This window comes from Aquarana catesbeiana, linkage group LG09 (assembly GCF_042186555.1).
Source record: "Aquarana catesbeiana isolate 2022-GZ linkage group LG09, ASM4218655v1, whole genome shotgun sequence".
Taxonomy (NCBI): domain Eukaryota; kingdom Metazoa; phylum Chordata; class Amphibia; order Anura; family Ranidae; genus Aquarana; species Aquarana catesbeiana.
The window spans coordinates 256,030,781-256,056,793 of record NC_133332.1 but is presented as its reverse complement, the minus strand read 5'-3'; the positions used below and the strand labels follow the sequence as shown (position 1 = coordinate 256,056,793).

Here is a 26,013-nt window from a genome sequence, read left to right as displayed (position 1 = left end):
ATGATATCTGAATGATGCCTGTAGCTGCACCCATCATTCAGATATCATATGACATTACGTGGGCGGCAATCGGTTAAAGGAGTATTTCTGTGGTATGGTAGAACAGAGGTTCTCCTTTAAATAAAACTGACTTTTAGAGAATCAGTAGGCTCTCCATGTTTTACACACGTTATTCTTCCTTGGCTTGCACAAGCAGTTCACTGCATGATTTTACTTAGGGCCCCTATATGCTCTTTCAACTATGTCAAGTTGGGAAAAAAAAAAAAAAAAAAAAAAACCACCACAAACACAGTATTATTTGCTAAGGATCACATAGCAATCGGATGTAAATCGCACCATTTCTTTCTTGTGAACAAAGACCTTCCTCTGATTTGGAATATCGACAAGCTCCGAGTCATCGTCCAGCCCATCACTGACCCATCTACCACCTTTTTTCACAAAATCTTTGTTCTTGACCCCCTTTTTCTTAGGACCCTTGGGCAGTAGAGACATTTTCACGGGGGAGGAAGTGCTGGTCATGGGGCTTCTTGTCATACCCAAGAGGTTGCCAGTCTTCTCAATGTTTTGATGAAATATATCCTGATAGAAAAGCACAGAATCTCAAGCAACATGTACTGAATACGTACACTATATGAAACCTATGTAAAAGGCCAACTTACCTCCATTAGCCGGATTTCCCGATCAAGATCTTTAATGAGCTGAGAAGTAACAATGGTCTCTGGGATTTCCTCCTCGTGATCCATTAATGCCTGAAAACCAAGAAGCAGATAATAAAATATGCTGGGAAACCAGAGTTAAACACAGCATGAAAAAAAAAAAAAAAAAAGTATAGGTAAGGAGAAGCTAAGTGCCAGAACAGCATAATACTAAAGGGTTACAACAAAAGGATTGCAGGTGGGATCTACAAAACTCAATTTAAAACACAAAAATGTCATGTCTTGTTAGAGCACTGTATAAAGCAATGGCTGTGATACATTTGCTCTTGGTGATATACTATACATCACAGTAATCATATTGCAGAGAAATTTTCAAAACAGTAAATGTATCCTCAACTGCTACTGAGAAAGCCCCCTATCTCAACACTGTAACCACATCCTGATATCTTCACTGAAACAAAATAAAATTAGAGGGTGCCTTGCAAATTTAAGCGAAATAGGATCAGCCTGGTAGCTGCAGTTCATTACTGTGATATTACCTTTTAGCACTACACTGTATTTTTACAAATAGTATCAAAGGCATGAACAAAGAATTAGCGAGGAAAGCTTTGTGTACGCTGCAATTGCATCTCTACCACTTCAAAATTGCACACAAAACACACATACACTAAAATGAACAGCTGGTGGGCAGTGGACTTGACACTGACGTTAGCTGACCTTACATGGTTAAAAAGGTTATATTTTATCAGACAAAATACTGGGGGGGCATTGCTCTTCCTCCCACATAATATATCAGCGACACAACTTAAATAGCTCACCTCTTTCTTGGTCCAGGACCTAAAGGCTGTATTAAGTGCTTTGGCTCCATGCAGCAGGTAAGTAGCTGGATGCCTCCTGTTCTCTCGCAGACCTGAATACATAAATAGTGAACACAGAATGAAACCCAGACAAAGTTATAACAAGAAAAATATGTCTCTCAGAAGTCAGAATGAAGAATGACTGAAATGCTGCCTTTATTAAATGATCTTTTCTGTGCGTGACCTCGAACGTGACAATCTAGGGCAGGGGTCTTCAAACTAATGCCCTCCAGTTGTTCAGGAACTACAATTCTCATCATGCCTAGTCATGTCTGTGAATGTCAGAGTTTTACAATGCCTCATGGGATGTGTAGTTCCGCAACAGCTGGAGGGCCGTAGTTTGAGGATCCCTGATCTAGGGTAATGGAGGCAGGTCATCAACTGACACTCCAATACTCAAAGTGTGAGGTAGAAGAAAAATTGACTGGGGGGAACAAGAGAAGAAACTCCTCACTGACAGACACTGAGCTGCATGGCAGGAAACGACTCCCCAGTTAAAGAAGGTTGGCAAGATCTATCAATGGCTGACAGAAGTAAAAAAAAAAAAAAAAATCTCCTCCACCCCAACACAAACTGAAGACAGGTGTGAAAGAGGCCTTAATCTTCAGTCATATCCTTGTGTGTCATTTAGAAGAGCAATCAAATACTCTGGCATCAAGTAGCATCTCTGGATACATTGGTCTGTATTTAAACACTTAAAAGGGAAGCAAAGTCAGTAGTAGTAGTAGTAACAGCAGGTAGCAGACTCACCACGAAATGTGTCCAGTAAGTGTTTTCCCACATACCAACAGATGGACTCAAAATTTGGAAACTTGAAGAGATCAGCAGTACTCAGCCGCTTTTCAATCTCATATGCTCTGTAAAGAACAAAATATGAAAATATGAAAATTACAAATCCCTGCTCTGGTAAAACAGATGGACACGAGCAAAAAGAGTTGTTAAAAAGACTCCAAATGCGCAAATGTTTTTCTCTTAATATAAACATGTTATACTTACCTGCTCTGTGCAATGGTTTTGTACAGAGCATTCTCCATCCTCCTCTTCTGGGGTCCCCTGCTTATGCTCCAGGCTCCTCCTCTTCTCAGTGTGCTAGCACCTTGCTATGGGGGCACACCTGCAGGCTCGCTCCTGAGCTGCCTTGTGTGCATCTATAGACGCACACAGTGTGATTTGGCTCTGCCCCCCACTCTCTGCTCACAGGATTTGATTAACAGCAGCAGGAGCCAATGACTCCCGCTGATGCCAAAGTCCCTGTAGGAAGAGAGGGGAGAGAAGACTGCAGCCGGGAACAGTGCTGGATCACTGACAGGCTCAGGTAAGTTTTTAGGGAGGAAAATAGTCAGTGCAGGGAACGCGTTTAGGTAAAATACACAAAGGCTTTAGAACCACTTTAAAAAGGAGTTGCAGAAGATTTCAAGTTTACATGGAAGTGCTTTTTAAAAGAAAAAAAAAAATGTTCACTTTAAGAGGAAGAAAATCCTCTGTTGCTGACTGGTAGGTTATTTCACTTCAGGTGTTTGACCAGCATTGCTGATCTACAAGGCTACCATTATCAGGTTTTATTGAAGGCTAACTCCAGCTTTAGCAACAACATTTTACATGTCTTTTCAAACCCAGTTGCAGGGAGCCATTGGAAGAGTTTTTGAAAAGCAATTACTTTCTGAGGACACAGTGCTATGCTGAGGGAAGTTGAACAGCTTTCAGCAGGGCTAGTCAGCTGCTACTCAGCTAGTCAGGGCTACTCAAACTTAGCTGGCTGCAAAGTGCAGCGTAGAGAGACCTCTAAATAGTGGCAGAGTTTTTCTGCTTTCTTTCTCTGAAAGTGAAAAGTGAACTCCACCAACATTTCTTAGCAAATAACAGGGAAGGGTTGGAACATCTATTATAGCGGTCTAAAGCTTGGTTGAGCAGGCAGTCATTTTGCAAAAATCCTCAGTGGGCAGACAGACAATGATAAAAAGCTGACAAATTCTATCCTGCCCTTTAAAATGATTGTAATTTTTGTGTTTTTTTAATAAAACTGGTTTATACTTACATGCTCTGTGAAATAGAATTGGCTCCTCCCCTCTTCTTCCTGGGTTCCCAACTGACGCTCCTGGCTTCTCCTTCCCTCTGAGTGTCCCCAAAGCAATCTCCTTGCTATGGGGGCCCTCACGCAGGCTTGATCCTGAGCCGTGCTGCCTGCATCCAGAGACAGCGCAGCCAAGCCCCACGCTCTCTTGTTGCAGAATTTGACTACCTGCCTCAGCAAAGTCAGTGAGAGCAAGGAGAGAAGAGAGCCACAGCGTTGGATCGAGTGTGGGTAAGTAAACAATACTGCTACCTAAATGTTTTTTACCTTAATGCAGGGAATGCAATTTTTTTTTTATAAAAAGGTTTAGGCTTTAGAACCAATTACTAAAAAATTGTATATTAGTAATTAAATCCCTTGATATAAATCAGTCTTCCTTTTTGTCAAACTGTCACCTATAAATCAGTAAGGTCAAGCTGACCAAAAGTTATGTTGGAATACTTAGTAAAAAGCGAACTTTGTGATGTGTAACTTTGGGCTTGTGCCCGCCATAGACTACTGTATAATCATTCTCTATAAAAAGCTGTACTGCCCTGTAATCTGTATCACATTCCCTTGAAAGATGTGATCCTCTGTATGTACAGTGCATATTCTGAAGTAAACATACATGAGACGAATGCAGCTCTATTGGCATTGATGTCCTTTATTCCAAGGTTCAACTTAACATTGTCTGCATTCCTGGCAGATTTCACCACATGTCCTATTCCAGCGATGACGAAGCAACAGTATTAAATGCAGATTGATTGAGCCGTTTGGTTAATTTAGTTATTACAGGTACTAATAAAGCACCGACAATTTACGCAGCGCTTTACATATATATTGTACACTGACATCAGCCCCTGCCCTCAAGGAGCTTACAATCTAAGGTCTTCAACTTACATTCATACATACACATATACTAGGGCCAATTTAGATAGGAGCCAATGAATCTACTAGCATGTCTTTGGAATGTGGGAGGAAACCAGAGTAACCGAAGGAAACCCAAGCAGGCACAGAGAACAGGCAAACCCCAATGGATAGTGCCATGGTTGGGATTCGAACTGACAATCTTAGTTCTACTAGGTGGAAGTGCTAACCACTTAACCATTGTGCTGTTCCAGATTATATGGATATATAGGAATCAGCAGGGTGGATATAAATCGATTAAAAAAAAAAAAAAATCGGATTCTTTTGATTTAAATCAGATTTTGTTGATTTTTATCAAAATTTATTTTAAAGCGGGATTCCGGCCGTGAAAAAAAAAAAAATTAAAAGTCAGCAGCTACAAACACTGTAGCTGCTGACTTTACATAAGTACTTACCTGTCCTGGGTGCCCGCGATGTCGGCCGCCCGAGGCCAACCCGTCCCTCGGCTCTCTGCACCGCCATCCTAAGTAAGGGAAACAGGCAGTGGAGCCTTGTGGCTTCACTGCCAGTTTCCTACTGCGCACGCGGCGCTCTGTGAATGGTCCCGTGGTTTTCTGGGAACACACACAGTTCCCAGATGGCAACGGGGCCGCTCACCGAGGAGCAGAACACGCCGCAGAATAGGAAGAGGCAGATTAGGAAGACTGCCTAGCAACAAGGGTTTAGGCAAGTTAAAATTTTTTTTTTTTTTTCAAATATTTTTTTTTAGTTTTTTTAGGATTTTTCATGCAAATTTTTTTGGGTGGCCCTCCACTTTAATAAAAAGTTTTGGGAGTAAAAATATAAAGATAGTTTTCTTTTTAAGATACATTAATAATTTAGTATATTCAGCATGAACTGGAGCTTAGTTATGTAGCATGAGGCTGTATATTCTGCAATATTTACACTTTTAGTAAACTCATTCATGAAATCCAAGCTCTGCAAGCTGAGATAACATGGACTGCATTGATGCATTCACACAATTTTACAGTAACCATGAGATAAAACCAAGTTCAGAAATATTCCTTTATCCCATTGTTTTGCAAATCTATGTACACTACAAACTGTATGATTGAATTGGTTCTGAAATCGCTGTTTTATTAACCTTACAGCTTATTCTAAATAGGAAACCTTCATTTTGTTTGCAAATATTAAAGATTCTAACTACCAGCAAGAATAAGTCCTTAAATTTAAAGAGCACCAGTCATTTCAAATTCATCATGGCAGTGCCTGTTAACCGGCATCCACTCACCTGCTGCCGCCGCATCGCCAGCCGCCCTATAAAGTAAATGGGACTGTCGGTGAGTCAACAGCGGGTCAGAGGAGGAGCCACTGAGGGTCAGAGGAGGAGCCACTGAGGGTCAGAGGAGGAGCCACTGAGGGTCAGAGGAGGAGCCACTGAGGGTCAGAGGAGGAGCCACTGAGGGTCAGAGGAGGAGCCACTGAGGGTCAGAGGAGGAGCCACTGAGGGTCAGAGGAGGAGCCACTGAGGGACAGAGGAGGAGCCACTGAGCGACAGGAGGAGGAGCCACTGAGGGACAGGAGGAGGAGCCACTGAGGGACAGGAGGAGGAGCCACTGAGGGACAGGAGGAGGAGCCACTGAGGGACAGAGGTGACAGTTGCTCTTTAAAAATTATGATTTAAATTGAGTTGATTTAAATCAAGCCTTTTTACTAGTGATTTAAATCATGATTTAATTCGACTTGATTTAAATCAAATCCAACCTGGTTTAAAAGTGAAATAGAAAGGTAATGCACTCACATAGAAAAAAGTGGGCACTGCATATCTATAATCTGTGGAGTGTCCAGCAGGTGTCAGTCTCTCCAATGGACATGAATAGGAGAAAAACACAACAAAAACAAAGAAAGCGCACCACTCTCCGTGTAAAATTTATTTTTAAAAAATAATATAGCGAATAGATGGACTATTGCACTCACTTTTGGTTTATAAAGACACTGCATTAATAAAAGGCTCCAGCAGGTGGCATTCCTCTATGGTTTTAATAGATGGCAGCATGGAGGATGGTAAGTCCTTACTTTTAAAGAGCACCTGTCATTTCAGATCCATCATGGCAGCACCTGTTAGCGGGCATCCACTCACCTGCTGCCACCACGTCCCTCACCTTGTTGTGTCACTGCCGCATCACCAGCCATCCCGGACCACCACACGCCGATATACGCCCTGACGGGGGATATTGTTATGGCAGCAGCTAGCTGCAAAAACCCCGGTAACCTCGTGTTAGGCCAGCGGTCTGATTTGTAAGAGTGGTCTCTGCGGCAGTTTTGCCGCAAGATCACTTTTAAATCGGCGGCAGGAGATGGGGCCCCCAGTCCCGCTGTGCTCCGGTGCCCTTCACCGCTTACCAGATCCGTCAGCAGCGGCGGAGGCAATCGGATCTTCAAGTATCAATTTACTCGGCTTAACATTATCTGTCACAGTATAAAAAAAGTTTGGGCTAACTTTAATGTTGTCTTATTTATTAATTAAAATAAAAGTGTATATTTTCCAAAAAAAGTGCGCTTGTAAGACCGCTGCGCAAATACGGTGTAACAGAAAGTATTGCAAGGACCGCCACTTTATTCTCTAGGGCGTTAGGAAAAAAAAATGTATAATGTTTGGGGGTTCTAAATAATTTTCTAGCAAAAAAAAAACCTGTTTTTAACTTGTAAACACCACATCTCAAAAAGAGGCTCGGTCCTTAAGCGGTTAAAAAGCACCTGTCGATTCAGAGTCATCATGGCAGCGCCTGTTAGCGGGCATCCACTCACCTGCTGCAACCACGTCCCTCACCTTTTTGTGTCACTGCCGCATCACCAGCCGTCCCATTAAAGTGAATGAGACTGTCGGTGAGTCAACAGCGGGTCAGAGGAGGAGCCGCTGCGGGACAGAGATGACAGTTGCTCTTTAAAAATTATGATTTAAATCAAGCTATTTTACTAGGGATTTAAATCATGATTTAAATCAACTTTATGTAAATGAAATCCACCCTGGGAGTCAGCAGCAGCAAACCCAATTAACAGATTACCCTTAACTAACCCTATCGTTAACAGATAAATATTTTATTTAAAAAAAGAGGAAAAAAAAAAAAACACAAAAAAAAACACGTTTCTTTAAATTCTTTATAAATGGACATTAGAGATGACTGGAGTGTTAGCCCTGCACCAAGGACAATGGACAGTAAGCAATAGCAGAAGGATATGTTCCTCCCTCTATTGACTATTCTACCTACACAGGGCGTAAGCTCCGTTTTAAGATTGACTTCTTTTGATTTAACCTCTGAGTATTTTGAGGGCTTCTCGCTGTGTCATCCTAGCTCCTCAAGCCCAGAGGTTTCACTGCTAAAAACGACTCCGTGCTGATAGTTCTTCAATACCGGTTTGTGTTATATTTAAGCCCCAAACCTGGAGACTCACCCTTCTCCCGAACTCTACGCTGCCTATTGAGCCTTCCTGAAGGGGAGTTGTTTTTTTTTAGGTCCCATTAATCTGCTAGGATTATACTTATACCCCACTAATACTTTCTCTGGGGCCTACCTTCAGTGATTGGGGAGTGGGCAGTTCTTATGGCCCTTTTACTAACTACCATCAGTCTGGTGATTTATTGCTGTGTTTGCATTCTTCCAGCCTTCTGCAGCTATTGCCACTACCTTTCCTACCTGGGCAGAAAAGGGGGAATTTGGGGCAAGTTCCCGTAACCCCCTGCCCCAAACCCCCCCAGCTCTTTTCCAGGTGCACTGAACACTTAACGTTTGTAGGATGGTGTAGTCTGACTCTTTCCAGAATTCACCTACCTGAGCTGCATTGCTATGTTTAGACTGTGCAGAAAGTTTCCTCCAAAAGCCAGGCACTCCACAGGGGTCAAAACTGCATGAATCCAGCCTGTAAAGAGGGAATGATTTACCAAATGTCAACCAATTCAGTATTGAGAGCAAGTCTGAAAATATATATGCAATGCCATATTTGTTAATTCAAAAGGGCAATGATGTGCAGTTAAATCACTAACAGCCAATCTGTAGTTGGCTTTTTGGGTACCACCGACATGTGCTCTTTGCATTGTCTTTTCAAGCAAATCTTGTTTATCATTAACTTATTAGTTACCTGTGGGGATGAAGAGAGTCTGGCCCTGCTTTACAGGACACCGGTAACACTTGTCCACCTGATCTCCAAAAAACATTTCATTCTGGTTAGAAGAGCTGCTCCAGCACTCAAACAAGGCCAGGTTGGTCTTTGTAGGCTGTATCAGGTAGAAGATCTTCTCTCCCTAGCACAAAACAAAATTTAAATTGTGACTATTGACCCCACACAATAGGAATAAAACTTTTTCGCGGAAGGAAGTTTAACAAGAATCGTGGCCACTTATTAAAATTAGAAGAAAAGAGGTTTAACCTTAAACTACGTAGAGGGTTCTTTACTGTAAGAGCGGCAAGGATGTGGAATTCCCTTCCACAGGCAGTCTCAGTGGGGAGCATCAATAGTTTCAAGATAACTATTAGATAAGCACCTGAACAACCACAACATACAGGGATAAACAATATAATACTGACATATAATCACACACATGGGTTGGACTTGATGGACTTGTGTCTTTTTTCGACCTCACCTACTATGTTACTGAATGCTACAGCTTGTGTATTGTAGCAGTGTAGTACTTGTTATCTTCTAATGTATACCTTTAAAACATGATACCAGACTGATGTTCCTCCAAAATCTATATGGAAATCCGTATAGCTGTCCTTGACCCCCATCAAACAGTACTTCTGCACGTTTGGTCTTTCAAACACACTTTGCTCGGGCCACAGGTTTTCTACCCAAGATAGCTTGCGTACAATCTTTGGAGTTTCAACAAGGTTTGACAACCTGTTAATGAAAATGCAGAAATGATTAAATTCCAAAGCACAATTGTGCAAAAGTAACAAAACAATTACAGGTTAACCTTAGGCCAAGTTCACACATATCTGGCTGTGTTTTGCAGTCCGGAGTGGTTTTGTTCACCAATTCAGGTGCGACTTTGTACTTGAATTTGCACCTGAACTGGACCCAAATTCGCACAGGACACTTAAAACAGACCACAGCAGTCCCCCAGCATGTGTGAATCGGTTCCATTGGAAGCTGGTCTAGTTCACATTATGTGAATCGGATGCGGTTAAAAAGGCATTTGATTCGCATATACGTGAAATGAGCCTTAATGTATAGCGTTTTCATATTTAAATTTAAATTCACAAAGCTAAAAAAATTTAACTTAAATGGGAAAAAAAAAAAAAAAAAAAAAAAAAAAAAGACGTTTACAATTCATTAGTTCATTAGCTCAAATGTAAAAACACACAGCTGCATGAGCAAGAGGAGTACAAAATCCCTCTTCCAGACTGTTGGATTCAGATTGGGCTTTATGGAGTAACAACCATGGAAAGTCAGCCTGAAAGTTCAAGTATAACTAAAGGCGAAAACTTTCCTTTAGTTCTGGACAGAGTAGAGAAAGATTAGAACACGGACAGTTTTTATTGCCGTCTGTGCCCCAGTTAGGAAGATTCATCCTGACCAGAGTTTCACTCAGTAGGAACCCGGCAGCCTACCTATTAAATGACACCCCTATGTCTAACAAGAAATTTAAGAACCCTTTATTGAGACATTTGCTTACAGCAGCCCGGGCCTGTATTCCGAGCTTGTGGAAAAGTACGAGTGCTCCTACAATTTCTCATTGGAAGGCAAGAAAATCGCAGACATTCATGTTATGGAGAATTTTACCATGACTTTGAAGGAGCAAGAAGACAAATATCTGGACCCCCTATTTTTTTTTTTATAGGGACCAGACGCTGCTGGTTTCACAGCCAATAGAGCATCCTGTGGAGTGATCTGGTCAAGAGTGCTTTCTTACCCCTCGCCCTCTCTTCCCCCCACCTTTTTTTTTTCCTTTTATATTCTTCCCGTTTCCCAGTCTCTCGCTTTTTCTGTACTCTCTTCTTTCTTTTACCTTTCTTCTTTCTCTACCTTGCCATCTCAAACAATAATGTTCTGGGAATTTGTCAAAAACTGTGGTTGATCCGTAATTATATACTGTGGTTCCAAGTCGAATGTGTTATTCTGATAACTGATTACCAGTTGACCTAGTAGTTATTGTATACTAACTTTGCCGAGATGTGCCTTGGTCTTAGTATGTACCTTTTTATTGTTTTGCAATTGATTTTGTAAAATTCCTTGACCTTTAAGCACTTCCAGCCCAAGGACGTCTGACTTTCAGTGGGGATATATGAATGATGCCTGCAGCTACAGGCCATGTCATGGGTGCACCCTGTTAATTTGTATTGGAATACATTGTTTACATAAATAGTACAAAAATAAATAAAAAAGGTAAAAACACAACAAAAAAACAAACAAACAGTTACACCTAAAACCATTATCGTTTACCAAAATGTTTAAAATTGCCATTTCATGTAAAGTTAAGATCATTTTATTTATTAAAACAAAAGGAGTTACTGATTCCAAACAGTTCTGAACTTAAAAAAGGCTAAGTTCACCTTTGTTAGCCTTTTTCTTTTTTCTAAATTACAGCCCCACTATGTACCAATATAGTATTAGTGTACAGTTTAGGAGATATTTACATTACATGCAGCCAGTGACATCACTAGCACATGCGCTCTGAAGGAACGGCTACGTGTGCCGTTCCTTCCGAGCCCCATGCCATGAACAGCGGTCCCAGCACGCATGCGCGGGAGTGACGTCATCGCGGCTCCGGACAATCACAGCGTTTGAGCCTGCGAACCCGGATGGAACTCCAGGGAAAACGACAGCAGTCTCAGCGGTATGTGGGCATCGCTAGAACAGCTTCGTTCTAAGGTATTTCGTCATGAGCTAGTATGAGATGCATACTAGCTCATTATGCCTTTGTCTTACAAGTTTTTTTTTTTTTTTCAGAGTTCACAACCTCTAATGTACTTCTTTTGAAAAATAAAACAGCTGTCCATTTATTCTACACATGCTTGCTTTACTCTCTTCATAGCTGTTTAAAAACCCTGCTCCATTACTTCTGCCTTATGTCCTGATCAGACTTTAGCTCATGACACAGGAAGAAGTTGACCAGCTGATCTCATCATCACACACCCTGCATCATCTACCCCCAGCTGGTCAACTCCTTCCTGTGTCATGTCTGTCCAGGAAGTAAGGGAGTGTGTTTTTAAACAACTATGAAGACAGCGAGGTAAGCCTGTATAGAATAAAAAGGAAAGCAGTTTTATTTTTGCAAAAGTAGTATATTAATGCTACAGTGGTACATAGGGGGCTGAGGTTTAGAGGGGAAAAAAAAAAAGCAAGAAGGTGAACAAAGGTGAACTTAGAACTCATTAACTTGACAGATTAAACACCTTGTCTCAGAAAACTCCAAGCTGATCACGTTGAGAACTTTCTCCCTCTTGGGGCTGTTGTAATATTTCACAAAATCCTTCAGCTTCATCTTCAAGTCTGCTTGTCTAACCACATCAATCACATCAATCTCCTTCTCCCCTCCTATATGAAAAAAAAATATATATTAATAGTGCATACAAATATGAAGGAGAGTTTTCGTTACACAGAGGAGCCAATTCAAATACTTTAACTACCGCAAACAGAAGCTCATGGGATGCTTTCCTGCAGCACCCATACGCTGCCTACAGTTCACACACTGAAGCAGCCATTGAATCCCAGCACAGTGGCTGCACACGTTCCATTACCCAAAATATTTTTTAGGGGCATCACAAGTTTCATACAATTACAAATTTAGAAGCATGTTCAACTTACCCACATAATATTCCACATCATTTACTGTGAAGGAAGCAGGAGGAAGGGTCATCCCAAGCCCATCCTTCTTTACAACCAGGATCGGAACACTGAAGCTGTTCTCTTCTAAATACTCAACGGTCAGCTGAGCGCCCTGTGGTTTCAGGATCACCTCATCTGCGCTGCAAGTCAGAAGTCAGGCATGAAATTAGAGGGAATGCAGTACAGTGCGATTAATCTCTTTATTAAAGTTTTAGCACCACCACTGGCAATATTCTCTCCCCCCCCCAAATAGGTTCCCATGTTCATGGGAGAGCATAAAAACGTAATTTTCTAATTTGTGACTGGCTGTCCAGGTTGAAAGATATCCAAACACCAATCATATTAAAAACGAAGGGAGGTTCTTCCATCTTATTCTAAACAAAATGCTTTCCAATGCTTTTGTTTCAAAGCCATACAAATTTCACACGTTACAAGGCACCTAAATGCTTTGGAAATTGAAATACTTGTAGAAAAAAAAATAAATAAAATTTTATAGGTAATACCATGCTTTAAGTGCAGAACATCATCTCTACATAATGGGTCTCAGCACAAGCTAATTAGAATGTGGAACAAACAGAACAAACTTCACTTCACTCAGTTCCAGTTTGAAGATTTTATAGAGTATGTATAGCCAAAAGCTTCTTGTGATCTGCATAAACTGTCAATGCAAATCATGCAAGGTTTCCACGTGCTCTGTCCAGAACACAGGTGACGTCAGGGCTGGGGAGGGGGAGCTGTGAGGTTAGGTTGGAGCGTCCAACGCTTCCAGGAAATATCTTCCAGGAACAGCAGAAAAAAGGGCTCTACTGGCATAGTACTTTTAAAAAGGAACACTAAGGCCCCTTTCACACTGGGGCGGTAGGGGGCGTCGGCGGTAAAACAGCGCTGTATTTAGCGCTGTTTTACCGCGGTATTCGGCCGCTAGCGGTGCGGTTTTAACCCCCCGCTGGCGGACAAAAAAGGGTTAAAACTCCTCGTATAGCGCGGCTATAGCCGCGCTGTCCCATTGATTTCAATGGGCAGGAGCGGTGAATACACCGCTCCAAAGAAGCAGCTGAGAGGAGATTTTTTCTTCTCCTGCCAGCGGACTGCTTCAGTGTGAAAGCCTTCGGGCTTTCACACTGAACAAACAGCGGAGGCTGTTTAGGGGCGGTTTGCAGGCGCTATTTTTAGCGCAATAACGCCTGCAAACCGCCCCAGTGTGAAAGGGGTCTAAAAAGAAATGGTAATGATTAAGCACAAGATGTATGAGTGAATCGCATCCACGTGACCACAGTTTGGTGTCTTTGGTGCTATCTTTGTGAAACAAAATAAAAGGCAATCGGAAGTTCTGGATGTGCAGCCATTTCTTTCTTTCTTCTTTCCAAGTTTCCCACAGAGGCTGGCACTCTGCAAGATACTCCAATCTGCCTTATCTTTACACACCTGGATCAGCGGTTCTTTTTCTTGTATACTAAAAAGAAAGGCAGCCACAGCTTTTGCACTGCAAGTGAATTTACATAACAGGGTGCATTGAGTAACGTGCAAAAGCCATGCATAAATGGTGCCCAAAGCAGGGTACCAACTAAGATTTTCTTCTCTTCATTACAGAGACAAAATCCGATTTGTCTGAAGCCACCGAATAGGATATTCAACAAAGCTAGGTTTTGTTTGTGCTTAAAGTTTAAGCTAAACACATGGAGAGAAAGCCTGATTGATGTTCACGGCTGGAGTCTGGAATTCACTTATCCCCTTGTGTGTGTGTAAAAGCGCTATAGCCAAGCACGGAAGTGTAAGGCATTGGAAGCTGGTGAGTGCGCTATCTGAAGGGAGAGGAATCACTGTCACATGGTGGTGTGGTGGAAGATTTGAGAAGACATCACATAGATTTAAATACTGGAAGATTTTGGACTTTTTATTATAGGACTATATGTTCTTCTATTTTCACTTATCACAGGGTGGTTTATATTTATTGTTGCATGTTCAGCAATTTATATTTTATATACATTTTTTTCATTTTATTAATTTTAGCGCCACTATTAGGTTTAAATATTATTTACTTCATTGCATCATTTAAAGTGGCAGCTACATCATATAAGGTTATATTTTTCACACAGGCGCAGTGGTGGTGCTTCAAGTGTAGGCCTAGGGTACTTGCTGACCATTAGTGTTCTGATTTTTCTTTTATGCCCGTAAACTTATTGCGAGGAGGTGGATCCACGTTTAATATCTCACTGTGGGAATGTGGTTGAAATTGGTCAATGCAGACATCCCGCTCTATCGAATGACCTATGAAGCCAGGAGAGCTCCAAAAAAGTTTAGGAAGGTTTGGTTTCGCTGGATCAACTATACTGACACACTAGAAGGGGAAGTTGATACTTGAAAGGTTAGTGGATGGGAGGTGAAGGAACGTGGATGGTGTATTGAGGAAAACTAGCACACATAGTAGTACTGGGACAGGGTGGGATATTCTTTGTTTTGTTATTTAGGTACTAACTGTTTACTAAGTTTGAGGTTTACTGTTAATCCCGTAAAAAAAAAAAAAAAAGGAGGGAAAAAGGGTGCTTAGCTTTTGGAGGTACACATTTTTTCAAATACGTTGTTTGTGACATGTGAGAACTTTGGTATCAGTTGTTTTGGATGGAACAATCCTAATACCTTTGTATGTCTCCAATTTCTATTGATATTTTTCTGTAATGGAAATTTTCATGTTTGTAACCTCTGCTGATCGGCAATAAAAAAATTTTTTTGTAAAAAGGTACCTTGCTAAAATATAAAATAATGTGAAGAAATCCATAAACAAATGCTCTAGTTACCTGGGGAAATTTCGACTTCTTAGTTCTTTTATGAAACTGGCAGTGCCTGTCTGCACTGGTTTCCCCACATCCTTGGAATCTTGCTTGGCGAGATCTTGCTTGGGATACCCCCGTCGACGTTTCACTAAGGAAAAAAAAAAAAAAAAAAAAACGGAGAAAAATCTTAACTACAAAATAATACCTCGACATGCGTGCTCTTTGCAATTGCCTACACTTTAACCACTTATGGACACCGTACATTGCCTGCAGCAGGGCAGTCCCTTTGTACCCGATCAAGTATATGATCTGACACTTTCGGGTCTGGGGCATGCGCCACCGGTGACTCGATCCTGCTGTGATCACACACTATGGAAGCCCAGCGGCGGGTACTGCAGACTCGATGTCCGCTGGCACCCGTCGATTACACAGGACACAGACAGCATGACAATCTGCCTGTAAACCTAGGCAGACTATCATTTTGTCAGAAGGGAAGGCATTGATCGTGTGTTTCTGCGAAGTAGGAACACAGATCTTTGCCTTGCCCTAGTCAAAGCACCTCCCCCACAGTGAGTAAGCACAGTCTAGGCACACAGTTAACCCTTTGACGTTAACCTCTTCCCAGCCTGCATTATTATACAGGATTTACATAGCATCAACAGTTTACGCATCACTTTACAAAAAGGCGGACAGTACAATTACAATAGAGAAGGACCCTGCTCGTGGAGCTTCCAATCTAATTTGTACAGTAACAGCGCCTATTTTTTTTTTAGCACTAATCACTGTATAAATGTCACTGATCACCAAAAAATGTCAGTTAGGTATCGGGTTTGTCCACCGCAATGTCGCAGTCCGGCTATAAGTCGCTGATTCTCATTACTAGTAAAAAAATAAGAAATATCAGTTTGTAGATGCTATAACTTTAGTGCAAAACAATCAACATACGCTTATTGGGATTTTTTTTTTACCAAAAATATGTAGCAGAATACATATTGGGCTACATTGATGACGAAATTGGATTTTTTACATTTTTTTATTGAATGTGTTTTATAGCAGAAAAATATATTTTTTCAAAATTGTGACTTTTTTTGTTTATAGCGGCAAAAATCAAAACTGCAGAGGTGATCAAATACCACCAAAAGAAAGCTCTATTTGTGAGGAAAAAAAATGCATACATTTTGAGTACAGCATCGCATAACACAATTGTCAGTTAAAGTAACGCAGTGTAGATCACAGAAAATGGCCTGGTCATGAGGGGGGGTGGTAAACCTTCCTGCAGTGAAGCATTTAACAGATACCGGTCATGAAAGAAATATGTAGGCTGCCATAGCTGATGACCTCAAAAAATGCTGGTTGCCTGGCTGTCATGCTGATGTGCTGGACACTCCTTTGCTGCCTTCTTGCTTTGGGCACATGACTCAGCAGCAGTGAAGTCAGACACAGCCAAGCAACTAGAATTTTCAAAAACTTGTCTGCAGTGGCATCCCCTATAAATTTCAGAGAAATTGACAGATGTATTTCCAAGCGGAATGCAAAACGTTACCCTTCCCCCTGTGTTTGGCATCGATCTGCTTCACAATGGGGGTTATTTACTAAAGGCAAATCCACTTTGCACTACAAGTGCACTTGGAAGTGCAGTCGCTGTAGATCCAAGAGGGACATGCAAGGAAAATAAACACATTTTAGCTTGCACATGATTGGATAATAAAATCAGCAGAGCTTCCCCTCATTTCAGATCTACCCCTCAGATTTACAGCGACTGCACTTCCAAGTGCACTTTCAGTGCAATTTCAAGTGCACGTTGCACTTGTAGTGCAAAGTGGATGTCCTTTCTCAAAAGATTGAGGCAGAATGCAGAGCTGGTGAAACCTTACAAGAAGACACTGCAATAATTACAAGATCATCTTTGTGCGATAATTGGGCTTCCCAGGATATTGCTGGAAGGAGTGTGATGTTAACCTCACCCAGGCACCACAGGTGGAAGATTAGGCTAGTACAAACCAACTTTTCTTTACAGGTATCTTTTGCACATACTAAAAGGTGATTTTTGTAGAAGGGGGGGGCCCCGGACATTTTACGCGGACGTTGCATTTTACTTGCAATGTTCACTTTAAAAAAGTTCAACATTAAATGCTAAACCTAAAATACTTACTAACAGATGGCCCATGCGTTATCTGGCAGTTGGGACAATGATACAGATCAATCTCTGATGCCTTTTCTTCCTCTACACCAACACAGCTGCAAAGGAAAGGAGCTGATCAGTACATGCCAGTTTTACAGCAATTCTACAAAGCCTATAAAATCATATGCAACAGAACAGCCGTCAGTCAAATGAAGTGTTAAAGGGGTTGTAAGGGCAGGTTTTTGATCTCAATGCATTCTATGCATTGAGATAAAAAGCATTCTGTGTGCAGCACCACCCCGAAAACTTACCTGAGCCCCCCTCTCTATCATATTGGTGTTTTTGGTCTCCATGACAATATAAATAGAAACGAGTTGCCAACGTGTCTCCGACGCCGCGCTGAAGATGCCCCGCCCACAGGACGTAACGTGTACAGGGGGAGGAGCTAAGTCTGGCGTCACCCGCGGCCATCTTTCTGGTTTGCAATCAGACATTTTTACATGCCTGTTTGCTAGCACTCAGCCGGAGTGCTGTGTTTGTGAGTAAACTAGCTATTTTATTAGTTATTGCAATAAACCTTTAACAAGAGAGCACTAGATTATCTCCCTTTTTTATTTATATGTGCTATGTGACCATCGACCGTATCGCTTACGATCCTTACCCCAGGCGTGGGAGAAAGGCATGGAAACAACGGAGAAGTAGAAAAAATATGATACTATATTGAAAAAAAAAATTACATAATATACAGTATTCACAAGCGTTAATCATGTAAAATGATAGTTTGTACAGTGAGCCCTTGTGCGTCTACACGTTTCACCGTTAGGCTTCTTCAGGACACGATCAAGGTTCAAAGAGATGGCAAAAAGATAACAAGTCTCACTGTCTTGTTAATCGATTGAGCCTCATGTATAAATATCTGGAACGTTCAACCAATAATATCCAGTATATGGACTATTTTCAAAAAAGTACCCGGAATGCCGCTAATTCTATTAACAGCAAAAGTAGAATGCTGCTCAAACAGGGGCATAAACGGCATGCAAAGATGTAGACCATACTCAGAGATCCGGAATCCAATAGAGGAAAAACACAGATGGGACTCATAAATGCTCATGGGGTATTATATGTCCCATCTACAAATAATGCCCGCAAAGGGATAGTCTAGTAGCAGCAAAAGTAGAATGCTACTCAAACAGGGGCATAAACATCATGCAAAGATACATGTTCAGAGATCAGGAATCCAATAGAGGAAAAACAGATGGAACTCAAATGCTCATGGGTTATTCTAGATCCCATCTGCATATCCTGCCTGTAGAGGAATAGTATATGCACTCAAAACGACAAGAGATTGCCCCTGGGAGACGGTCTATTACTGTACACCAAGTATGGCCCTGTTTAAGTAGCATTCTATTTTTGCTGCTACTAGACTATCCCTTTGCGGGCATGATTGATGAACGGTGAAACGCGTAGACGCACAAGGGCTCACTGTACAAACTATCATTTTACATGATTTTTAACGCTTGTGAATACTGTGTATATATTATGTCATTTTTTTTTTCAATAAATAGTATCATTTTTTCTACTTCTCCATTGTTTCCATGCCTTTAAAGTCCGATCCATGGTTACACTCTGAGTAACCCTTTTTGTTTACACTCGAATTTACAGATGTGGCAATGTATTTCAAATGCTGCGTGACCTATACAGGTCGAGTATATGAGGTGAGAGGCTGCAGTATCTGGTGGATGGGCTGAAATCACCTCTTTATTATCATTTGTTCAAGATTGCACCTAGGAGGTTCTTATTCCCATCTATATGACTGGTTCCTTCATCAAGCAGATGATTGTATGGACTTTAATATGATTGCGCTGCACTTTATTTTATATATTGTCTGATTGAGGTGTTTTGAATTACCCTTTAAGTGCTGGCTAGCATTCCGCGACTGAACTTGTTTTATATCTGCGCATTATTGTTCATAATTTTGCATTATATTCCTCTTGATTGGCTGAGACACAGCAGTAGCACCATTGACTCCCACTGCTTTCAAAGTCAGTTAGCCAATCAAGAGAGGGGGCGGGGCCAAACCACAGCTACGTATCTGAATGGACACACGGAGCTGCAGCTCGGCTCAGGTGCCCCCATAGCAATCTGCTTGGTGTGGCGGCACTCAACCAGGTGGGAGGGGCCAGGAGCAGCGAAGAGGGACCCATGAAGAGGAGGATCCAGGCTGCCCTGTGCAAAACCACTGCACAGAGCAGATATTTTTTATTTTTAAATAAAAAAACAACAAGACTTTACAATTACTTTAATTATCAGCCTTGTAGTTCATTCCATCACACATCACTAGTGTATGTTCCAATATGCATCCAAAGCTGTTAAGTCTTGGATCAAGTGCACCCCCAACCCATATCCACAATTTTTAATCCACTGGGCCCCGATCGCCAATTAGCCAGTCCTAAATACACAGCATCCCACCGTATGGCTCCTTTCAAATGAGCAGTACTGCTTACCACACCCTAAAAAGTGACTTGCAGTGGATCACTTTTTCGAAGGCGCAACAGCGGCTGAAGGCATTCAGGAGGTGCTACCGCCTCCTGAACCTTTTTTTGTGTTTTAGTTTACCCTTCAAATTACCAAACAGCAATATTACACTGCAGGACCGCGCTACATCTGTGAGCCGAGTGTTTGGCTTGAGTTTGTGTTGCGGCCTCACTAAACTCAATGGGCGAGTATGACAGGCAGTGCTGCCTGTCAAATTCTGCACGCTGAGTTAAAAATGCCACAACTGTGAAGAAAAGCATTGCAGCATGTGTACAGTCCTATCTGGCTGTGTTATAATTCCTGTGGGCGGGAAACTGTGGCTCAGCTGTCTGTTTTTACCACTGCCCATTTGATCATTCTCATTTTTATTCACTGACATCCCCCCCCCACGGGCTGTCATGGCTCTCCTATCTACGCTACAATCCACTTCAATAAAATAATTATAGTGATTGTAAAGTCTCATAAAAAAAAAAAAACAAACATGTTATACTTACCTCCTCTGTGTAGTGGTTTTGCACAGAGCAGCCCGGATCCTTCTCTTCTCCGGTCCCTCTTCACTGCTCCTGGCCCCTCCCTCCTGTTGAGTGCCCCACAGCAAACAGTTTGCTATAGGGGCACCCGAGCAGCAGCTCAGTGTCCATTCAGACACGGAGCTGCTGTTCAGCCCCACCCCCTCTTTCTCCTGATTGGCCAACTGATTTGGAGTGAAAGCAATAGGAGCCAATAGCGGTGCCGCTGCTGTGTCTCGGCCAATCAGGAGGGAGAGTCCCGGACGACTGAGGGACTCGTGGACATCGCTAGATAGAGGGGACCTCAGGTAATTAGGGAATGCTGGGGCGGCTGCTCACACAGAATGTTTTTTATCTTTATCTTTATAACTCCTTTAATAAAAGGAATATCACTGTGCAATAGGTCACTCACCTGCCATGGAACCAGTCTTGACAAACATCGCATTCAATCATGAATCTCGTCACGTCATATGGAAGGCGACACAAGCAATAAACTGGAACAGAAGCCATCTTGTTCTAGCAGAAAACAATTCCTCACTTCCAGGTTACCAGTAAAACCACCATAGGCCTGAAAATGTGAATACAAGTACTTCCTGGGAGCCTTTCCACACAGGTCTGAAATGTAACCGATACTTGATCATACAGGTACCCTGAGGGGGAAAAAAAAAAAAAAAAAAAAAAAACACATGCAAAATTAGAATCTGCATCAGATTATTAACTAAGTACTTTATGCTGCACCATAACAAGTATTACTACTACAGAATAAAAACAAGACGAGCAAATATTATTGAACTACCCAATACATTTTTACTTTGAACATTTGCCACAATCCCAGGCTCATCACAATAATACCCCACAAATAAACTACATTTTCATCTCAGACAGCCCAAGCAAAACCCCTTTCACACTGAGGTGCTTTTCAGCCGTTTTAGCGCTAAAAATAGCGCCTCTCATGCCTCCCCAGTGTGAAAACCCGTGCGCTTTCACACTGGAGCAATCTGCTTGCGGGACGGGAAAAAAAAAGTCCTGCAAGGAGCATCTTTGGTGTGGTGCAGGAGCAGTGTATACAGCGACGGGGCACCGTCCCTCCCGCCGCCACTAACAGGGCAACGTCCCTCCCGCCGCCACCGATGGGGGGCACCGTACCTCCCGCCACTGGACCCCAGGACATTTTCCACTCCCACTGGCCCTAGTCCGGGCCACACTAAAGTCTGAAGGACAGTAAACCGGTCCTTTGTTTAGAAAGTCTGAAGACCCCTGGTGTAGAGAGACATCAGGTTTCGAGCATATGCGCAGTCGCACTTTGTAGGACAGCCTATTCATTTGAATGCGCTTCCCTAGACACAGCAAAGACACTCAGGACTGGTTCACACCACAAAAATCTGTTCCAGATGCATTTCTGCATGCGCGTTTTTGATGCATTTCAGATGCTTTTTTTCTTGTTTATTTCACTGTGCTGGGGTCTGGTGCATTTTTAATGTGTTCCAGTCAGTGCATTCTACTGTGTTCCAGTACATTCCAGTGCAGGAAAAATGTAGCATATTCTACTTTTTCTTTCTGGAACTTGAAAGCCCTGGATCTGACTGCACTGGTGTGAACTATGCCATTGGGAACCACATAACCTACTTTCCATTAGAGCTGCATGATTCTGGCCAAAAGGAAAATCACAATTTTTTTGTTTAGAATAAAAAGATCACAATTCTCGCGACGTAAAATCTTTCACATTATACAAAAAAAGTTGGGCTAACTTTACCAGTTTTTTTTTAATTCATTAAAGTAATTTTTACCAAAAAAAATTGCATTTGAAAGACCGCTGCGCAAATACAGTGTGACATAAAATATTGCAACAACCACCATTTTATTCTCTAAGGTCTCTATTAAAAATATATAAATAAATAATGTTTGGGGGTTCTAAGTCATTTTCTAGCAAAAAAAAAAAAAAAAAAAAAAAAGACGATTCTAACTTGAAACCAACAAACATCAGAAAAAGGTTTAGTGTTTAAGTGGTTAAACTTCCCTCATTTACACACCGGTTTATTCCTTTGATCTAAAGGACAAATCATTACAATGTTTATACTTAAGTTTCACTGCTAAAGAATGTTGTGATTCTTGGCAGACTGCCCGTTTTTTTTTTTCTTCCTTTCTTTTGACTGCCGTGGCTTCAGAAGAATTCTCAGAATTCTTTGCATAGAAAGAATCGTGAAACACTTGTGTCAAGATCGCAAAGGGAAAAGAATTGCGATAATGATTCTTGACAATTAATCGCGCAGCTCTACTTTCCATGCAGGAAAAAAAAAAACCCGCATTGGACTGCATGTGGCGTGAACTGGCCCTCAGGCAATCTTTTTACGCTTCTCGCATTCCGCGCTCTTCACCTATGTTCACACAAGTGCACGTCAGGAACGTATGCATAAATCAAGTGAATTCCTGACCCACACAGAACCGCACTGCTCCGTGCACGGCTGAACCGCGTAGGAGCACATCAGAACATGGGCATCCCCGCACGTTCCCAACCCGCAAAGAAATGCACTGCTCTTTGCCACCTATCCGCGAGAGCCTGAGAACCATCCGGCACAAAAAAAAAAAAAAAAAATACCCAACACCACCACCACACACGGCTTTTATCCAGCTACAGCAGCTAATTCAAATGAATGAGCTGCTGTACCAACGTCGTGCGCGATGCACACACACACAAACCTAGGGCTTAGTACAAAGCATTCTTGCTTGGCATGCTTTTTGTGCCATTAACCACTTCCATACCACAGGCCGTCATTCAAATATCCTTTTTTTTCTGCCGGCGATTCCCTGCACAGTGAAAACAATCATAGCGGCTGTTCAGCCACTTGATTGTTCTTACAGGCGGAGGGCGGGGGAACGTCCCCCCTGCGGAGCTTCGACCGGCTCGCCCGTGCGATCAGTGAGCCAGAGAATGAAACGGCCAGCGGCGGAAGCTTACCATAGAGCTGGTCGATGGCCAGATGGACCCCAGTCATCTCTATGACTGAGGTCGAGTGCGACGGGATGACGTCACGCTGTAAACACTGCCGTGTGTTCGGCTGAAAAGCGGTGGGGTCCTTTTAGACCCCCACCTCTCCATAAAGAGGACCGGTCATGCACTATTCCTATTACAAGGGATGTTTATATTTCTTGTAATAGGAATAAACGTGATAAAAAAAATAAAATAAAAAATTATAGTTAAGTGTAATTAAATAAAAAATAAAAAAAATGAAAAATCCACGAGCATGCATAATTTTAAAGCGTGACATGTTAAGTATCTATTTACTCGGTGCAACATCATCTTTCACATTGTACAAAAAATAAATTAAATTGGGCTAACTTTACTGTTTTTTTTTTTTTTTTTAATTCATGAAAGCGTTCCCCCCCCAAAAAAAATAAATAAAATAAGGGAAAATGTAAATAAATAAAAAAAAAAAAATTCCACAAGCATGCATAAATTTTAAAGCTTGAGATGTTTGGTATTTACTCGGCACCTCCCCCCACCCAAAAAAAAATTAATTAAAATAAAATTAAGGGAAAGCAAATATAATTAAATAAAAAATTGAATTGACCCCTATAAAGGAAAATCCAAAATAGTATTCCTTTATCGAATACATGTACAAAGCTGTAAAACAGCCTACGCGTTTCGAACATTAGTGCTTCGTCATGGCTGATAAAAAAAAAACAAAATAAGTGACACTTAAATAGTATATACAAAAGTCACATGATTAGCCAACACAGGTGAATTAAAAATGCAAAAAGGGAAAACCCTGCAAGACTCTGTGCAATGGAGCACATCACAAAAAGTAGACCTATGAAAAAAAATAGGCATATAAAAACTGACCCGCGTAGTTTGTATTTTTCTCCAAAATGGAGCATCAGAAAAATAGTGAGTGCTACATAAAGATGATATTGCCTAGATACTAAATTAATTAAAAAAATTAAAATTATTTTGTGGGCATATGAAAGCACCCCTGTCCCCTCGCGCCCGCATATGCAAACGATGTTCAAACCACACATGTGAGGTATCACCACAAACATTCGAGTGAGCAACAACTCGACCCCAAGACCTCCTCTGTAACTCTAAACAGATAACCTGTTCAAAAACAAAAAAAAAAAAAAAAACACGAGCATGCACAATTATAAAGCGTGACATGTTAGGTATCTATTTACTCGGCATCACATCTTTCACATTATACAAAAAATAAATTTAAAAAATTGGGCTAACTTTACTGTTTTGTTTTTTTTATTCATGAAAGTATCTCCTCCTCCCCCAAAAAAGAAATACAAAAATAAAAGAAAAATCGCCTTTGAAAAATTGCTGCGCAAGTACCGTGACACAAAAAAAAAAAAAAAAATGCTATGATCACCATTTTATTCCCTAGGGTAGTGATGGTGAACCTTGGCACCCCAGATGTTTTGGAACTACATTTCCCATGATGCTCCATTACACTGCAAAATTCAGGAGCATCATGGGAAATGTAGTTCCAAAACATCTGGGGTGCCAAGGTTCACCATCACTGCCCTAGGGTCTCTGCTAAAAAGTAAATATATATATATTTTGTTTGTGGGTTCTAAGTATTTTTCTAGCCAAGGAGAGGAGTGGGGGATTGGCTCGGTATGGAAGCGGCTAACAATAAACGGCACGGCACACGCAGTAATTTTTGCACATTTTACAAAAATGGCGCGATTTGTGCGCACCGCCGACTACACTGAGCGTGAATGAGGCCTTAGAGGTAAGAAAAGCCTTAAAAAAAAAAAGTACTGATAATTCATCATCCAATAGGAGAAGGGTTATCCATATATGGGGGTGGGGAATGTTTACACACTGCAATGGGTGTCATCAGCTGCCCCCCTTATTGTACATTGCTGGTTGCTATGGGTTACGGCTGTATTGCCTTCACTAGAAGCAGGCCTCTACCCCTCTGCCCAGGCCTCTCACCCTACATTCAGTCATACCTCAGTCAGTCACATAGGAACTTATCACTGAACTAACCCACACACTCACAAAGCCCCGTTATTATCCGGGAGGATACGTACAGCCCCGGCCTGGTCACACAAAGGACGCCCAGCACGGCTCTGTGGAGACAATTAAACCACATAACTTTACCCCGGCCGGAGGCCTAGGGCTTTGTGACGAGCCCGGCCGCGCGCTTTACCTGAGCCCGAGGCCTGACGCGTCACGTGCACGCCAGCCGGAGTCCGAGCGAAGAACACCGAGCAGAGGAGTCCAGGGGAACCAGGGAGGTGCGGGTGGTCAGGGGGTGAGAAAGGGGCGGCAAAGCCCGGACTGGGTCCGCAAAAACCGAGAGTTCGGTGGCTGAGAGGTCTGAGGCCTTCCCGACGCCATTAGCCTTGGTAACTCCGCCCAGTTGTGTAGCGTCACACTCCGGCGACACTTTGGGCGGACAATAAAGTTATTTGAAAACGACAAGCGCCATTTTGTTGGTGCCAGACATTTAGCAAAAAAAAAAAAAAAAAAAAGTTACCTTAACTGAATGACATTAAGTTTGCTAAGGCTCTGTGCTCCTTATACAAATTTAGAGTGGAATTGCACCCCCCAAAAAAAAAAAAAAAAAAAATTAGTAATGTGCTTAAAAAAAATTGAAATAAAAAAACATTTGGAGAAATTTATTTTTTTTTACTCACCTCTAAATGCCTGTTGCTAGGGGGTCCCTCGTAGTCTGCCTCATTCGGTGCCTGGGCTCCTGACATCACTTCCCTCGGCGCAGGAAGGGAGATCGCCTCTCCACCCTCCCTCTTGTCAATCATCTGGGACACGTGACCGGTCCCAGATGATTGCGGGGCCAGTGATGGCACGC

General features: G+C 41.9%; 1 protein-coding gene across 1 annotated transcript in view; it reads right to left on the bottom strand.

The window, feature by feature from the left end:
• Nucleotides 1-25,597, bottom strand: part of PHF8 (PHD finger protein 8) — a 50,722-nt gene extending 25,125 nt beyond the window's left edge. Inside the window, exons 1-13 of the mRNA XM_073600231.1 lie at nucleotides 25,351-25,597; nucleotides 20,607-20,844; nucleotides 17,181-17,266; nucleotides 15,053-15,176; nucleotides 12,237-12,397; nucleotides 11,825-11,966; nucleotides 9,140-9,326; nucleotides 8,568-8,730; nucleotides 8,261-8,348; nucleotides 2,264-2,370; nucleotides 1,475-1,566; nucleotides 660-749; nucleotides 337-579 (exon numbers count right to left, since the gene is read on the bottom strand). Coding sequence (XP_073456332.1) covers nucleotides 337-579; nucleotides 660-749; nucleotides 1,475-1,566; nucleotides 2,264-2,370; nucleotides 8,261-8,348; nucleotides 8,568-8,730; nucleotides 9,140-9,326; nucleotides 11,825-11,966; nucleotides 12,237-12,397; nucleotides 15,053-15,176; nucleotides 17,181-17,266; nucleotides 20,607-20,704 — 1,581 coding nt within the window. The 5' untranslated portion in view covers nucleotides 20,705-20,844; nucleotides 25,351-25,597. The remainder of the gene's footprint in view (nucleotides 1-336; nucleotides 580-659; nucleotides 750-1,474; nucleotides 1,567-2,263; nucleotides 2,371-8,260; nucleotides 8,349-8,567; nucleotides 8,731-9,139; nucleotides 9,327-11,824; nucleotides 11,967-12,236; nucleotides 12,398-15,052; nucleotides 15,177-17,180; nucleotides 17,267-20,606; nucleotides 20,845-25,350) is intronic.
• Nucleotides 25,598-26,013: the final 416 nt, after the last annotated feature.